We start from the raw sequence: 18,368 nt of genomic DNA on the forward strand, positions 1-18,368 counted from the left end.
ACAAAAAAACAAAATAACCCCCACCTACTTTCCAGAAATGCACTATTGAAAGCATTATGAAGAAATCCAGATGTTGAGCTTTTAACTGAAGTTAGAATAATACCTCCACAATCCTTGCTAATTATTTGTACTGCAACTTTTTCAGTGGTAACCCCTATCAAGCTTTACCTCTTGCATGTCCTTTCTTTCCAAGCATAGAAATAAGAGATCACCAAAACCTACTTTTTTGCTCTATCTAGAAATAAATCTCAAAGATCAGTTATTACGTGATACAGTTATTTGATGAAAATGTATTATCAGAACAGCCCACACCCATGCTGAACTTAAGATCCCTGACACCCCAACAAGAGGAGTCGGCCAGCAGGGACAAGGAGGTAATTGGTCCCTTCTACTCTGCCCTCTTGAGGCCTCATCCAGAGAACTGCGTCCAGGTCTGGGGGCCTCAATACAGGAAAGATGTGGAGTTGTTGGAGAGGGTCCATAGGAGGGCCACTAAGATGATCAGAGTGCTGAAGCACCTCTCCTATGAAGATAGGCTGAGGGAGCTGGGCTTGTTCCGCCTGAAGAAGAGAAAGGCCTCGTTGCAGCCTTCCAGTATTTAAAAGGGTTTTAGAAAAATGAGGGGAATCAACTTTTTACAAGGGTAGACAGTGATAGGACAAGGGGGAATGGTTTTAAGCTCAACAAGGGAAGGTTTAGATTGGATGTCAGGGTGATGTTCTTTACAGAGAGAGTGGTGAGGTGCTGGAACAGCTGCCCAGAGAGGCTGTACATGCTCCATCCCTGAAGGTGTTCAAAATGAGGTTGGATGGGGCACTGGGCAATCTAATCTAGAACCAGATCTAGAGGTTGGTGGCCCTGCCGTGGCTGGAACGTTATGAACCTTGGAGTCCCTTCCAACCCAAACCATTCTATGATTCTGTGATTCTAAACGGCACATTAACACAATAAATATGGCTTTCATAGAATAAACCTTCTGGTATAGCGTGCATAAGGCTGTACTTCTGACTCAGTGAAAGCAAAGCAATCTGATTGTCATCCTGCATCAATACAAAGCTCCTGTGCACTCTTCCGATGAGTGAATGTTAATTAGTTCCCTAATTAAAACATCAATGCACTCAGCTAAACATAGGGCAGCTTTCAATTTGCTCAAAACTGCTTAGCCCAGATTCAGGTTGACAGTTTTCTTCAACCCCAGAAAAAAAAAAAAAAAAAAAATGCAGCATGCATTGAGACGACGTGGTCATAAACCCAAACTGAAGTACACGATGCAATTCCTCACAGCATCCACCCGCACTGAGCCGCAGCTCGGTTCACAGCTTGCTCCGCGTTGCTTTCCAGCCCCTCAGAGGCTCACTGCGGGGCCCCACGCCTTCCCGCCCCAGCTGCCCGCCAGCCCGCCGGGCACTCACTTGATGACCGTTCCTTTGGCGCCCCCTGCCGTGGTGAGCATGACGCGCGTGGTCAGGCTGACTCGCAGGTCCTCCTCGTCCAGCCCCAGCAGCGCCGCGCAGCACTCCAGCGCCGGCTGGCTCCGCGCCTTCAGCGTGCAGCCCCCTGGCAGCAACCACCACAGCTGTTAGCCAACCGCCCCTCACCACCTTTGTTTCCTTCTTCCCCCCGCCCCCGCCCTTCCCCCCCCCCCTCCCCCCCATATGGGGAAGGCTATTGAGGGCATCAGGATGTTAAAATACATGGTGCCACAAGCAAGGTTTTGCCACTCTGCAAGTATTTCTATGCATCAGATTCTGTATTATTAGGATATTGTTCTAAACGTGCACTGTTCAGAAGGCAACCTGTTTTTCAATGAAAAAAAAAACTACCCCAACATATTTACTTAAAGAAGACTGCTCACACATGTAAGGTGAGAGTAGAACATAGCATGAATTTGCAACAAACATTTTTAAACATAAGAATTTACTCCAGAAAATGTGGGTTTGAATTTCCACATGCAGAGAAAATAACTATTTTCTCTGTCCTCCTTCCCTCCCTCCTCTATCCCCTGACTTTCCACACCTTCCCTTCTCCTTGTTTTTCGGCTTCCTGAAATTGCTTCTCCATTCACATTCTCATCTCTTTCACTGTCCCACCTTGCCTTATCCTTGGTCAATCCCAAACTCCAATCTCACAGAAGGCCCAAGTATGGAAGCCGGTGTACAAAAAAAGCCCATGAAGCCACCATCCTTCCCTACCCCCACATCCTCTCATCTTCACAGACATGGCAAGATCATAAATAGAAACTGGGGAGGTTCTGATAAGACAGCATCAGACAATAAGACAATCATTAAACAGTGGGAATAGGTTTCCTACGGAAGTTGTAGAACTTTCTCCTTGGAGGTTTCCACATCTCCATGAACAATCCTAAGCTATGCAGTTTGAATCCCATGTTGGCCTTGATTTGACGAGGAAATATTGGACAGCAGGCAGTCTGCCACCCCTTCCCATCCAAAAGTTTCTGTGATTCTATGGTGATTCTGCATTTGGATCAGGAGCCACTGAACCCGTGAGGCTAATATTTGTATAATACACCTTTTCAAATGTTCTTTGGTATGCCTTTTCTAAAAACTTTAGACAAGCACAGTGATACATGAGGTAGGACTAAAAGGAACCGATCGTGCTTTATCTTGCAACAGAAAATAAATATCTCCATGGTTTTTTGTTGTTTTTTTTTGTTTTAACTACAGTCATCCTTGTAATAAGTCTAGATCGGGAGTTTCTTCACATCTTTAGGAATCTGTGAACAACAATTCTGAAGTTACAAAAGCCAATTTCAGTAGTATGGCAAGAATGGTCATTCCCAAAATAGAAATTCCCCCTTCCCCAGACTTCTTGTGCAGTTTGCTAGTAAGTACCAGCAACACTCATAGCAACTTGTCTCCTGAGTTAACATCTTGAAATGATGAAGTTTACATTTACCAGAAATTTTACTGCAACTTTTCTTCATCTCTCAAAAATATTAACCTAGCATTTTTGGAAACCAAAGGACCTAACAACTTTCACTGAAGATGGAACAGCTAATTTAATGATTTTTCATTACATCATCAAGAAGTTGGGTTTATTTTATATGTTATTATTAAAATTAAATAACAGTTTTGAGACACAAAACGTCCCTTCTTTATACCCAACTTCGCACAAACAATTCTTTGAACAATTTCAGTGAGAGCATTTGAAGCACAGCTACAAAACTTGACTTGCAAATGGGATGATTTAAGGCAGAATTACCCTTTAATAAAAAACATCATTCTAAAGCAATAATTCACATGAAAAGGAATCATCTATAATCAAGAGGTATTTTCACTATTATTTTTTTTTTTTTTACAGAAAACAATTTGTGTTTCTTCTAACCTGAAGTGCTCCCAGCTTCCTCAAAATCAATATTTCCAAGGTGAAGGACACCAGCCACTACTCGAAAAAGGTCAAGTTTTTCTGCATCATCCAGTCCAATCTTTTTCATTGCTGTGCACATTCTGTTGAAGTCTCCATGATCATCTAAGAGTGGATCCTTCAAGGAACCTGCCTTAAGATACTATAAAGCAACAAGATGGAACAGCAACAACAACAAAAAATCAGTATGAGATTTTAAAATATATGTAAACAATTATTTCCAGGCAAGAATAAACCATAACAAAGAGCATTAAAAAGCATGCAAAACCCAAACTAAATAGAGCTCTTCATACAGTACGTGATTTAGAAGAACCCTAATTTGTTTTCATTTGTTGATACTTCAGACTATGAGCCTTAAAACTTTAGTCTGTCTTCAGAAAACAAATTCTGGAGAGTTTAATAATGAAGGACAGGAAAATGGAGGATGGTCATTGGTGGAAAGGGAAACATTTGACTAAAGGAGCTTTAAAAGTACTTCTAATGAGGAGTATTTCTAGCCTTTAGCAACTGAAAGACAATGTAGGTTATCAGAATAGGATGACAGAGTGGGTTTGACAGGCCACGAGAAAGGGATACAGGGCAAATAAGAATTGGAAGAGTATTCCCTGTGAATATCTAAACAGATTCATTTAGAGAAATATACTTGTTAATGTTTTGCTGGTGAAAGAGAAACAGTAAAGTTGTTAGAAGTATCCTACTGGCTAAAAGAAAAGTAGCTAGGTTTTAAAACGTCAATTTCACATTATGCTGACAGTATTTCCTATTTTAACTACATCAGAACTAATTTTAATAATCGTTTTAAATAACAGTGAAACATCTGCATGCAATCAAGAAGCTAACTGAACATGCATTAACTCATTTGAGTTTTCACAATTACTTGAAAATGTTTTAAACTAGGGAGAATTAATGATTTAAGTAGAAGCTCTGTTAATCTCAAATAAGCTAACAATTATGTCAAAACAAAACACCACATGCATCTGAAAAATTCACTTCACACAACATTTAGACACATTGATAAAATTAATCTACATGTTTTAATTACATAAAATGATCACCTCATCTTCCTGATAAGGAAAACACAAAAATAATTTAGGTATTAATCAACTATTCCAGCTATTTTTAATAAAATAAACAATATTTTTCATTAAATGACAGCAAATATAAATATCTGATTTCAAAAACTAAACAATACAAAATACAATGCATTTCCTGTTTAAGAGGCTAGATTAAGTTCTTATATAGTTGAAATTTGAACCTATATTGCTCCTTCAAATTGACACTGCTGTAATATACAGGTATTATAGCATCATAAGTTCCGCTATTTAATGGCCAATATCTATTTTCAGAATTACTCTATCAGATTGTTATAGGTTTAAATAAACATTTCTTCCAAATTAAGTAATTCAGAGACATATTTTATGACAGAACACCAAATTGTAAATCTCATCTGGAACAGGAGTTGCACAAGTCTTTCTTTGAGTAGCAATAATAGCTGAATGGTATTATTTTACGCCTCCATAAATTGCCAACTTCATGACAAATCTTCATTTAAGGCAAATTAGGCAAACTGTGGCAAAATCTCCCAACCACCACTTAGACAACACCAGCTTTGTGCCTCTCACTCTTATCAAATCAGCACTTCTGTATCTCACTCTCCAACATCCCCGATTACAGAAAATAGCCTGCACTGAAGAAATTGGCATTATGTGCACAACATTGCAACATAAACGCTAGAAACCCAGAAGCAGACTTCACAATGTTGACTTAAGCAAGGGAAGTATCTATACTGACCCTTTCACAGATATGCATAAGCTACGTATAAGCTGAAATCAAAGTTCTCAAAGGTAAGAGAGACTATATGGTCACATGGGGAAAGAAACTCTTGAGTCAGCTTCCAAACATAACTTCCTCTGTTACTGAATCACAAGCATGGGCTTCTTTAAGCAAACTGTTATCTTCCAGCTATACAGATGAAAATTTCTTCTTTCAGGTATGAGCAGATAAAAAGTGTATTAGGGTAGAATTATACCGAAGCACTTAAACTACCTCCAATTCACATATACGATTCAATCAGATTAATTTCTTTAAGCGTCCTCAGGCAAACAAGCTCGAAAGCCTTACTTCATTTTAAAAAATGTAACAGGAGATGAGAACACTTTTTTTCCTCCTGCTCCAAGTTCCACCCTCTCCTCCAGGAAGTGCCACTTTCTGCATGTAACAGTCCATAGCAACAGATAAAAGCAGTGTACTAGGAAGGGGGATACACTTAAAAATCCGGACAGTAAAAATGGCTTCAGAAGAAAAATACAATTTCGGAACCATTCCTAACAGTGCTCAGATTTTGAAAGAAAATGAGAAAAAGTCATGGGTCATTTTTTTGTTTGTTTGTTTTCTATGGAAGACGTTGCATCATTAAGTGCTATATTATTATAAGAATGAAAAGCAAACGATTTTATGCAGTGTTCCATTTGGAATTTTAAGATGCACATTAACATATACTTTTAGGACTAAATTCCAAAAACTTCAGCAGTACCCATTTAGACCTATAAAGATGTGTAAAATGAACATTTCATTCCACATCGTAAAACTGTGATAATTTTCAATTCTACGTGCATTGGCTAACAGAAACTCATTGAAGATACAAAACTTACCTCAGGACTCTTGCGATTTTGCAAGATCTGCTTGTCTGTTTCTTTGGTAGCAAAGTACCTCGTACAGCCTCGATTTAAATACTGTAACAATAAAAAAGAAGAAATGCATACTTAAAGATAGGAGTGAGGAAAACATGCTGTTATTTATGGCTTGCTTTACATAGCTTGTTTCTATCATAAAGCAACAATATTACCGCTATTCAAAATGTTTTCAAGGAATTAATTCTATTTATTTTATCTACAAAATTAGAGAAATGCAATAGTGATAAACTATTCCTGTAATGCAATGGACTCCGGTATTACATAAAAGACAACCAAAGACCAGGAACCAAGAAAATACATTTCCTGGCCCATTTTTAATATCTAATTTTACTTCACCAAAAATCATATGTAACATCAGATAAGATTCACAGTAATCTTTGTTTTCAGCAACATATAAGTTTTATATAGTACAGTGACGTGGTGAGAGAGGAAGGATCAAAGAAGCTGTGACAGTATCTATAGCGTACTTTCATGGTCATTTTTTCTCACCAGTGGTATATTTCTACAGTTAGTCAGAGATGAGGCATAATAAAAACCATGAATAGTGTTAATCTAGTGTAGGTATAAATCAGAATCTGGCTTCTGATATCCATCTCACATTGTACAGTAAAGGGAACAGGCCAAGCATTCAGATGACTGGCACTTCCAGAAAAATGGGATCATCATCTTTTTCCTTCTGATTGGTTCAGCCAAAAATATGAACTCTGTCCAAAATCCTGGCAGGAGCTCTTTGTCTAAGGGAATTGAACTGATTTCTTGGTCTGCCCACAAACAAATAAGTTTTCAATTGCATGAACACAGATAATTTTATGTTTTGATTAAGACATATACAGAAATCTAAAAAAGAGCAGAAGAAAACTAAATGACAAATTTGATATTAAAAAAAATTGACAAGAAACTGTTTGAAGTTAGCTTGCTGTTGAAATATTGAAAAGTCTTGTACATCAGCAAATAAGAACGCAAAGCATGGTGTGTTTTCAATACAACAATATGTCCCTGTACTACAGTATTAGTAAAGAGATCCTAGAAGCTGAGGGTGGGATGTAAAAAAAGGTCATGCTCAACAGACTGAAAAAATGAACCAGCATGGCATCCAATAATTACCTGTGTCAGAGATATTTAATCACAAGATAGCAGCTTTCATTTGAAAGCTAAAAATTCACGTAAATTTAAACCTAAGAGAAACTATATTTTATAGGCATGCAAATACATATCTTGAGAATATAACATGTAACATCTAAATATCATTTAATTTATTTTATTAAGAAAAAAGAAAAAAAAAAAAACCAACCCCACCTCTGAAGTTTAACACCCCACTATAACTTCAGTAACCCAAACATAATGCAACCTGAATTCTCTTTCAGATATCATGATCTGAAAAAGAAAAAATCAGCTTCTCATAATCATCAGCTATGTTCTAGGTACAGATTTACTGCACAGCTTTACTTTCAAAGCCATGTGGTGCAGTCAAAGCTACCTGGACCAACAACATTCAGCACCTAGAGACTTTGAATCTCTGAAAACTTCTGGAGGGAAGCTCAGAACACGAGCAACAAGGATGGCACAATTTTGTGCACATGTGTTCAGAGAAGGGGCAGGTAAGGGCAAAAGGAGTAACCTACAACTCTTCATAGCCCTCTGCGTAGTAAATACAGGGGAAAGATGATCTAATGGAGAGGCAGCCCCCATGAGCATTGCTGAAGTCCAGGTAATAGTTCAGGCTGGTAAGCCCAATGCAATTGTCTTGGTTCATATCCCCAGAGAAAGCAAGCACTAGCACCAGAACAGCCAAATACATAGGGAGAAGATGACAACAGATCACTTAAGTCAAGGGGAGGCATGGCAGGTGGGGGAACAAAAGAGAACTGAATCATCCTTTGCCTTTTAATACTGCTTCATTTCTATGTAAAGTGGGAGTCACCGTAGATTTGAGATGGTCCTATTTTCAGGTTAATACAGCTAAGAGAAAACAGGCATTGAGTAAAACATGTTTGTGTCATAGGGCCCTCACTCATCCTAATTCAGACTCTGACTTGATAATCTACAAGCCACATGCAAAATAAAACCAATGTAAAAATATGTCTTTCAGGATGGAATTTTCTAAGCAGTCTATTTAATAATATAATCATCTTCTTGAAGTTTTGGGGGGTTTTTTGTTTGTTTGTTTTGTCAAGCCTCCAAAAGATTAACATTAATATCTAAACGTTAATCAAACACCAAATGCTGGTTAGCATAGTATCTCTGTTTATGATTAGAAGTTTGATAGGTGGTATTTCCTCAATAATTTGAACAAGACAGACGTGCAGTCAGCAAAAAATGCAGTAAAAAAGTAACTGAGGCATTATGATTCAGAGCCACATTTTACAACAAAAATCTGGAACAGCAAATGAGTGAAGAACACAGAAAAAAATCATCCTTACAAAAGCAACAGAGATTTAGGAAGAAAATTTACCTTTTATATTCTTTTTCTAAAAATCTCCTACAAACTAATACTTCATGAATATACAGTACAATATGACCAATATTTTTAAAGTATATTTATATTAATTTGCATACAAATATGTGTAAATACTGAGAAAGTGATCATAAATTTCCTTTTAACTAAAGATAATCAAGGTCTGAAGGTGAAAAAAAAGTGTTGTATTTGTTAACATCTAACACGCAGAGCGAGCCTTTCAAATGCAGCAAGGAGCACAGGACTCATATACTAACAAGTATTCCCAACAGAAATGAGAGTACCTGCTGCAAATTTAGTAGAAGTCCAGAAAATGATATTCAAGTCTGATAAGGCAGGTGTCACTGTAAGCTCTTTAGAGATGGAACAAGCACAGTGAGTGCCTTCTGTACAGGCATCCATGTTGTTCAGTACTGTACTGCACCAGCCTGATTTTAAGCAGGTTATAAGTGTGACCTTGATATCTACAATATCATGTACTCTCATGAGCAGAGCTTTTGATTAAAGCATTCCCAAAAGAGGGCATGTAGCATATTCAGTTACAGAGTTAAAAATCTATTAACTACAAGAAATATTTATTAATGAAAAAGAGACTACTCAAAAATATTTATTTAATAAGTTGCTGAAGGTTTTTGCTTTAAAATGTTAAAAAAATAGAATACTGCAGGTAACAATTGGGCAATAAAGTTCTGGCTTTTAGGGAATACGATTGTCTAGTACAAAAGGTATTCTATGGAACTATCTTAGGTCTCACCTACATAATCACTACTTGGTTCAAAAGTATCAGGAACTTTGCATCCTTTAGGCTTCTGGCTTCGTATTGAATTTTACTAAGTGCAGAAGACACCGGGTAAAGTAACAGATAAGCACAATTCAACAAGCTTTATTTAGAAAAATCAAGTCACAGAAACAAAAAAACCTATCAATGTAGTAGCATAATGCTTTGTTAGCAGTACTCCTCACCCCACTTAAGCCAATAAAGATGACAGTCAATTAATTTATGTCCTTCTACTTCCACACGCTCTCCAGGTTTGCATTACACAGACCTTACAAGCTTTGTGCAGCAGTTTGCTCTGGGTACTTTAGAAATGCACAGTTCTGTTTCAGTGAGATTCCAAGTCAAGCATATCCCAAGAGACAATGGAGGGATGGAAATAAGTGATAGAAGTCGAGCAAACAACCAACTGATGTCTAGCAGTATGATTTGCTTTGTCAATACTTTTCAACACAAGCCAACAAAGCACATGATGATGTTTGTATATATTACAGTTCAAGTGTGATTGTCAAAAGGAAAAAAAACTTAATATATTTATAAATAATAAAAAAAAATTGCAAGTATGAGTGACCGAAGACTTCACCTTACAAGTAAAATCAGTGATGGCAGTCTAAAATGAGGAAAGACTTAGAAGTACCCCAAAAGGGAAGACAGCGGCTTACTTTCATGGGAAACAAAATGAAAAATAAATAAATAAATAAAAATCAAGAAAACAACGAGAAACAGTTATATAGTTGCACTGGTTGCATGCAGGTGCAACATTACTACTTAATCAAGGAAAAAATAAAAGACTGCAATAATCGAAGAGTAAAACACTGAAAATGAAATGAGAATTTAAAAATAAAGGAAGCAGGGTTGGAATCACACAAAAAACAGGAGCAAAGATTTTTGACTGGGAAGAAGAAAAAGAAAGCAAAGGAAATCATCTAATTTGTCAATTGCTTTTGAGTATAACTCAGTGACATCTGCAGAAAGAGAAGCGGAGTAGAAAGAAGGAAAGCTGGAACAAAAAGTTAAATTGAGGTAGTAAAACTATTTAGTGGGAAGATGTGGGGAAAACTATGCCAAAATGTAATGACAGCACAGAAAACCAGCCTGTTTGTGGGATTTCTGCTGGAAACATAACACACAGTCTGGGTTAGTCAGGCAAAACCACATGAACTCAGGAAAGGGAAAAAATGTCAAAAATAAAGCATGGGGAGAAGAAGCAAAGACAGTAAACAAAAGAACAGCCACACTGGTTTGAATTAAAAGGTCAATACATACTATCCAGTATCTCATCTTCAACCATGACCTGTATTTCACCCAAGGATTTCACTTTTCCTCTCTGAGCTGGGATGACAAAACAGCTCACATTTTACAAATAAGGCAACATAACACACCATTTCACTTCTTTACATTCCTAGTAATTCTTGAAATTCTATTATTGCTTTTTCTCTGCCACTGAACATTAAGATAACGTTTTTAAAGAAGTACATAGAGTTATTCATATCTTATTTCCTTCCTGTTTAAGTTCATTTTCATGTAGGTACTGTTAGGAACACTACATTCAGCACTGACTGTATTTGTATTTTATTTTCTATTCCTCAGCTGAGTGACTGAACTGGTAAGTTGCTGAATGACAGCAAAAACCCAGAAAAAATAAGTAGTCCTCAGGAAAGAATAAATTAGCAGATGAAAAACATAAGGAAAAGCATGCTTAATGAAGAGAAGTAATCCTGGGCAGAAGAGGTGAGCACAACTTTCAGGTTAAATGAAGATAAAAGTGTAAGTTTTCAGCCTGAGGGATGAGCAAGTTTTAGCATATAACCTGGAGTGAACAAGAATGACAGAGGAGTATGAAGAGGAAAACAGGGAAAATGGGGAAATGTTAATGATAAATCTAGATAGCAGAGAAAGACAGAAACAGGACACAATGTAGGAAAGACAAGTGATATGAAAGTATATGAATTTCAACAGAGAAGTACAACCACCTTATCACCATGATTTGATCCTTGGTATGAAGTATGACAGAATCTCAGGACAGAAGTATCAGGCCTTCCTTAATGCACGGTTGGAAGAGGCAGAAATAAAAGCAGTTTTCATCAAAGATCCCACTGAACAGTTGGATCACAGTTAAAAAGTTTACACTTTCCACCTAAAGAATTTTTTGCCAACAGCAAAATTATGAGCAATTGGGTATGCCCAGTACCTTACTGGAAAAAGCAAAGATTCCTCAGTTTTAAAACATGGAGGAAAAATATAGGAAGATTTCCAATAAGAACAAAATGGCACACAATCTTATGCCCAGATCAAATAGATTAAAAAAAAAAAAAAGCAGTTTTCTGAATTTTGTAGCAGGAAAGAGTTTATCAAAGATAATAAACAGATACTTCAATAAGATCTATAAGAGAAGTCCATGTATGGCAGCAATGTAAAGCTTTACAACTACTGACTCCAGTACTTACTCTGAAGCTGTCAGGAGAGCTTAGGTACAGTTTTTCTCTAATGTCTTCTGGAGCACCGGCACAAAGCCTGTAAAAGATATGATAATTCCTCTCTTCTTTGCCTTGCACACAGATGCGAGATTTCTCCAGAAGGTAATGTGATACAAATCCACCAACCACCGAGTTCTAGGAGGAAGAAATGTTTTTCTGATTATTTGAATGTTTTTTGATTATTTGAGTGAGAACTTTTCAATTTACAATTATCTGATCCAGTCTACTTCAACTGACACTGCCCTAAAGCTTAAAATCTATTTTTAACTAATAGGTACCAAGCTTAAAATAAGAAAGTTTCCTCTATCATAATTTCCCCTCCCGCATGTACTGCACCTATGTACATTCCTCTTACCAGAAGGCTCTACTTCATAACCACAAGCAGAAATTCCACTTGCATACACTTAAGCTATCCTAGCTAAATTACATTTGAAGGAAAATCTTCAGAGGCTACACAGTGAGGAGTACTTCTGACAAAAGTAAAATCTATTTCAAGACTTTTTTCACATACGTAATATTAATGTGAAGTCTCAAAATTTCATACAAATACATTAAAATCAGAAATTCCCATAAAATATTAAAGCATTAAAATAAATTTGTAACAGTTGATATATATATACTCAACTCACACCTGTTTGTGAATTAAAAGAATGCATAAAAGCTTAAGAGCAATTAAGTTATTCTTCAGTTTGCCTTTTCCCCTTTGTGCGATGTATGGATGGAAGCAATTTTCCCACTGACTTGACAGACTGTTTTCCAGCAGTCACACAGTACTGTGGCTTTCCTTTCATGGTGATAAATACCAATCAAATAGGGAAAGCAAGGGCAGTAACTATTTGGTGTAAGATAAGTCTATTTAACCTACTTCCAATCTAGCATTTCCACTCTATAGCAAAAACCATCTTACTGTCTGTATCAAAACTCCAGTACCTTTTCATTGAAGTGAATTTCCACAAATTTCCCAAAACGACTGCTATTGTTGTTACGAATAGTCTTTGCATTTCCAAAGGCTTCCAATAATGGATTTGCTGTGTATAAAAAAATAAATAGTTAAAGTGTTAAATAAATAGTAAAGTTTTAAAATGTGATAGATGAAGTTCTAATAGGAAAGGGAAAAATAAATTAATACTGATTATTCAGTGAACTTATTGGGAATAAGGTGTGAAAATTAAAGGAATAATATTACCTATTATAAATAACTGATTTTGCAAGTTGTACTGGATATACAGTGGTGAAATTTACAATGAAGTGTTTAAATGTCATATAACACCACAAGAATACTGTAAGAAATTCAGAGACAATCACCAAAAATGATTCAGTGGTGGTCTTCAGCAAGCAGATAAATAAATGATAAACAAACTATAAGATACCATACACAATTTGACATTTCCCAATGAGCTGCTGCTCATAAAATCTAAACTACCCATTTATTCCATTGACAAAAATGCCACTGAAATGTCATGCACATTGCATATGAGATTGATTAGGGGAAAAAAAAAAAAGGATGTATTAGAAAAGTTGCTTTCAAAACCAACTTAAAAATGCCCTTTCAGATTAGCTGCATTAAATGAACAAGAGATTTTTTTTTTTTTACTGGTTAGTTTTCCACCACCTTAAAGAAAAAACCCTATAGAAAGAGCGGCAGCCATCCAATGTTTGTTTTATATTTATAAAAGTCACGCATGATTTAAGCAGTTTGAAAATGCTCAGTAGTCACAAAACACAAGGCTACTGACTGTACTTTGCTAACTCTGAAGATAAAAGAAAATCAATTTACTGAATTGCCATAACAACAAACCAAAGAAAATATGTGCAGGATATTTTAAGGCTTTTAATTAAAAAACATGCATTGGAAACTACGTGAGCAGAAACTCAGATCTAAAACTGACAACCATCTATAAATCTATTCCTACAATTGAACTGTGAAAGAATAACTACAGTAGTCAGATAAATTAGGGATGATAATACATTATTTGGTAAGACATCAGCATTAACTTCTTTGGTTTGGGGTTTTTGTTTTGTTTTTAAAGCATAAACTTTAAGCACATGCATGAAGTCTCACTTTTATAACCAACTTAGTAAGAGGGCCTGGTAACTGTTCAGGTATCCAGATACTTTACCTATTACTAGATGTGAGGAATGGCTTATGAATTTAAAACATTTGCAGCAGTTCTTTCAGATAGGATTAAAGTTCCTCTATTAATACAGATACTGTAAGAACACTCATTAAAACTGTGCTTCACAAAACTTAAAATTCATGCATCAGATGCTGATTTAAAAAACAAAACAAAACAAAAGCAACACTAAACAAACCACTTTTCTCAAAATACCTACAAGTACCAATTAATTATCCAACTCTTGGGCCGCTTTCTAAGTTCCTTTAGCACACAGTGAATTTCACTAAGGAACTGGTTTAAGTAAACCTACAGCAGTAACAGACTAAAGACTGTAGTACATCTCTTGAATAATCCAGTGACTCAAATTATGTAAACAGAAATACTTAAGGTATAAGAAAAAGACACTGAAGAGTAATGAAATTCTGAAATAAATCTACAAGAAAATATAGAAGACTGAAACTTTTTCAGAGTGGTTCATTTTTGAGCGTGTGTCTTCTCAAGTTATTTCCTGGTTAATCCGAAATTCCATACAACATTGAAAAGCATCAACCAAATAACCATAAAAAAAAAGTCTCTTTTGACCTTGTTTGGGAGTCTATTATAAAGACAGACACAATGAAGTAGAGATGAAAGTGTTAATCCAAACAATATGCCTTGTAGCAAAAAGCACAAACAACTCTGAACTATATAATAAACCTCCCTCCTTTATCTGACTTTGAGAACTTCATGGTGAGAAGAAGGAATTACTTCTTCCTAATACTAACAGATATTGATGAGAATGCAGTCTTGGCCTTGTAGATTAATACAACATAAAATCCAGTGTTGGCTACACAACAACTCAAACTCCACATCAAGGACTGTGTGACACTATATGAAAGAAAAGTAAAGCAAATCATAAATAAAAAACATATTTTAAGACCTTAAGATCAAAGTAAGCTACCTGCATTACTCCACAGGAAATTTGATAGTATTTTCATCCTAGCTGTTATTTACTGACACTTCAAATTCGAAAAGAATTTTTAAAAATATTTTAATTGAACGTGAAATTAAATTAGGCAAGATTCAATACCTTCTACAATTCTATCATCAATATCTTGGCCAGTACCATAGGACTCGGTCAAATATCTGTAAAACAAGATAAATACAAGTAAATGACTGAACTGCCTCATGTATTTCCTAAATTAAACACAAGTTGCATGCATACAGCTTCTGCATTCACAGCCATCAACGTTAATAAAATGCCAACGTGTAGATGGTGATATAGGAAATTGCAATGCGTAAGTAAGATAAGAATCAATTTAGCAATTGAAAACAAATCCAAAACTTGCTCTTAAGTTGCACCTCTTTTTCCGCTCCCCCACTCCCAGCTCCCAAGTACAGGGCATGCCTTCTGGAAATTTACAACTAAATCTGGGACACATTATAAGCTGTTCTTGAAATAGAACCTTCCAAAAAAGTTCAGGAACATTAACAGAGCTATATTACTACCTTTTGCCTCCTGATGAGTACACAAGGAAAAAGCCTTCCTGTTTTAAAAACTCAATAAAATTTTGTACACACGCTATGTGGGTGGGGGCAGTGGCAGAGAGATGTAGCAGTGTTGACATTTGCCTACCACGTAATCAGAACTTCCTCTGTTGAGAAGCAGAAGAATAACATCCTTTGAGGACATTCCTCAGGGGATGTTCTCCCAGTGCACGCTCTGTTTTATGGGTTTTTTAAGCAGGACCAAAGTTGTGAGCTGTATTCTGTTAGGACCTTGCTGCAACTTTTATAGCTCTCCACTAAAGGGACAGAGAACAGTGTGATGGACAGATGGCCAGCCATGATGATTCTTCCTGGGATACAGAAGATAATACCACTACCACATATATGATGCCAGGGAAAAGGCAATGAAAGATTTACACAGGGAAACAAGGCAAGGAGGGGACAGAATGCATTCAAACTGCCTGCACTGAGCTTTCCTAGATATTCAGGCCTCTTGTATTCTAGTTGAATTTAATGGAGCATTACTCTTCAGTTATAGTGTTCCAGAGTGATATAAAGCAGTTAAAGTACGACACAAATATGGTCAAGATTATTAAAAACATGTAAGAGGAAGACTGATGAGCAATATGATCTCCACGTAGTTTAATATGCATAACTCAGCATGCATGAACATCAGTAAAAAAAAATAAATGTATCCTATTACTCAATATTTATTTAGTAAATTAGGGTAGAAGAATTTTACCATTGCAGTTGTCTCAGAAATTAAGAGTTAAAAACTACAGATCATCGAGCAAACTGAAGAAACAAAGACATTGAAAACAGACAATTGCACACTTACAGCAGAAACAAGTGTGTCTCAGAAGATACAGTTAAAATGCCTAGCTTTCATTTTATCAATGACAATACCAGACACACAATACCAAAACGACTGCATTATAAACCATAGTAACTATATGCTGTCACTACAAGTATGTAAATGTATAGCCACTGCCATATGTTCCATATGCTATCAGGTCAGCATTTAAGTTTAACTCTATGAATGTCATGAACTAAAGCGTATGTAAAAGCATACACATAACCATCTGAATCAAGACTTAATGCTGTGCTTCTGAGTACCTTATAATTAGCTTTGTCTGTATTTCAATGAAACACATTAAAACAAGAGATTCACTGAATAACTTTGGTTCAAAAGTACAAACCTCAAAACAAATTTAGTGTTTTCTGTCTTGCCAGCTCCGGATTCTCCAGAAACTATGATGGACTGACTCATTTTGAGTACTTTCATATCACGGTATGCTTTATCAGCTTAAATGAAAGAATACACAAAACATGACAAAAATTATGCTTGCAACTCTCCTGAAAATTAAAATAAAAGCTAGTCACAGTACAAACATGCAAACTCAGCATTTTCAAAAAAATCTTTACATTTGAGTGTATTACAATTTATTGAAGTTTCTCTTTGAATTACATGATAGCTGTCCACCCTCCAACACTGACACATGATAACCTGGAGCCTTTGATAGCAAAAATTTACCAAACTCAGCTAGGACAAAATAAAACAAAAAACATCCACCTGGAATTGAACATTTTTAGTTAAATGTGTTCACAAAACAGCTGAAAACCAATTTTACTTTAACATATTTTTAAATGGACAAATAATACCTGTAACAAATCTTTTCTTAAATACCGTTACATTCGAAGTGATTTGTTTATACCAATAATATAATACCAGGTTTATACCAATAAGAATATTTAAACGTGTTTTCTGCCTATAAAACAATCATATAAAAAGAAACAGTGCATGTGATTTGGCAATACAGTGAAAGACAAATGCAATCACTATATTTTGCCAGTTTTGTTTATGTCATTCTTCATTTTCTAAAATCTGATTTTTTTTAGGATTGTAAATTATATTAGAACTGCTCAGACATAAAACACTGGAGGAACAGAACAATCATAAGTAGTTGCCAAAAATCTTCAAACTGCACATCAAGGAGGTGAATTGGCAATTTTAGCCACCATGTTTTATTTCTAATAGCTTACAGTAATTGAATCAAAGCTGCAATTAATATACAACTACAATTTAATGGTTGTTTTGTAAAAGACAAAATCAGACTCAATACATACCAATAGCAAAGACATGTGGTGGCAACGTCCCAAGTGATCTACCCTGGTACTTTTTAATAGCATCTGAAGAATAGAACTTAGGTATATCAAAATATGGATTCACTGCAATAAGAATGTTGGCTACATATGTCTGTGAAGAAAAGAATTAACAGCAAGCTATTAGCTAGTATTCAACCAAAGTGGTTAACAGCAATTTTCTATTATTATTGAAAAGTATAGTCGAAGTATAGCAATTACATTTGCAATTTTCTCCAGCTAATCCAGATACAAGAAGGGATATGTTTTCAGAGTTCTTCTAATTATCTTTCCAGGACTTCTGTGGAAAAGCACTTCTCAGGAGAATTTCCTAACCACTGAGCTGTGGAGCATGTCCCGAATTTGACCTTTGTCTCTCTCCTTTTAAATGATTTCCTACTGTATGAGTTGCTAGATCAGGGATAAGGCATTACTACTTCCTCCTCTAAAGCAAAAAAGTAAGCTCTTGGCTAGCATAACGCGGTCTCCTCCAATGAGGACAATAATTTTTCAATATCAAATGGAAGCAACTCAGCAGGAAGGACAGACAGAATAGTGCCTGGGAACACGCTCAAGCCAGGCAGTAAAAGCATTCAACTGAGAGAAATTAGCTACGGCCGCTTCCAAAGTGAGAAATGCAGAATACAAATGCTCTGTAATTGACAAAGAATTCGAGAGAGGGGAAAAAAAAAATTAAAAAGGCTGCTTTTTACTTTTCCATCCGAAAAAATCTTTTATACTTTTGATTTAATGATCAGATCACATACAAGGATGGCCTGATGTCTGAAGCACAGAAAAAAGCAGATTAGTGGGAAAAGGTATAAAGAATATCAGAGA

The 18,368-nt window shown here is 36.0% G+C and overlaps 1 protein-coding gene across 2 annotated transcripts in view; it reads right to left on the reverse strand.

Moving 5' to 3' along the window:
* Window positions 1–18,368, reverse strand: part of MYO6 (myosin VI) — a 99,556-nt gene that overhangs the window by 42,864 nt on the left and 38,324 nt on the right. Inside the window, exons 6-14 of one of the 2 annotated variants that reach the window (XM_046938419.1) lie at window positions 17,517–17,646; window positions 16,589–16,694; window positions 14,971–15,026; window positions 12,715–12,812; window positions 11,755–11,919; window positions 6,036–6,116; window positions 4,440–4,448; window positions 3,346–3,526; window positions 1,413–1,557 (exon numbers count right to left, since the gene is read on the reverse strand). In XM_046938419.1, coding sequence (XP_046794375.1) covers window positions 1,413–1,557; window positions 3,346–3,526; window positions 4,440–4,448; window positions 6,036–6,116; window positions 11,755–11,919; window positions 12,715–12,812; window positions 14,971–15,026; window positions 16,589–16,694; window positions 17,517–17,646 — 971 coding nt within the window. 2 annotated transcript variants of the gene reach the window in all.

The sequence above is a fragment of the Gallus gallus genome, chromosome 3 (assembly GCF_016699485.2).
Source record: "Gallus gallus isolate bGalGal1 chromosome 3, bGalGal1.mat.broiler.GRCg7b, whole genome shotgun sequence".
NCBI classification, from domain to species: Eukaryota; Metazoa; Chordata; class Aves; order Galliformes; family Phasianidae; genus Gallus; species Gallus gallus.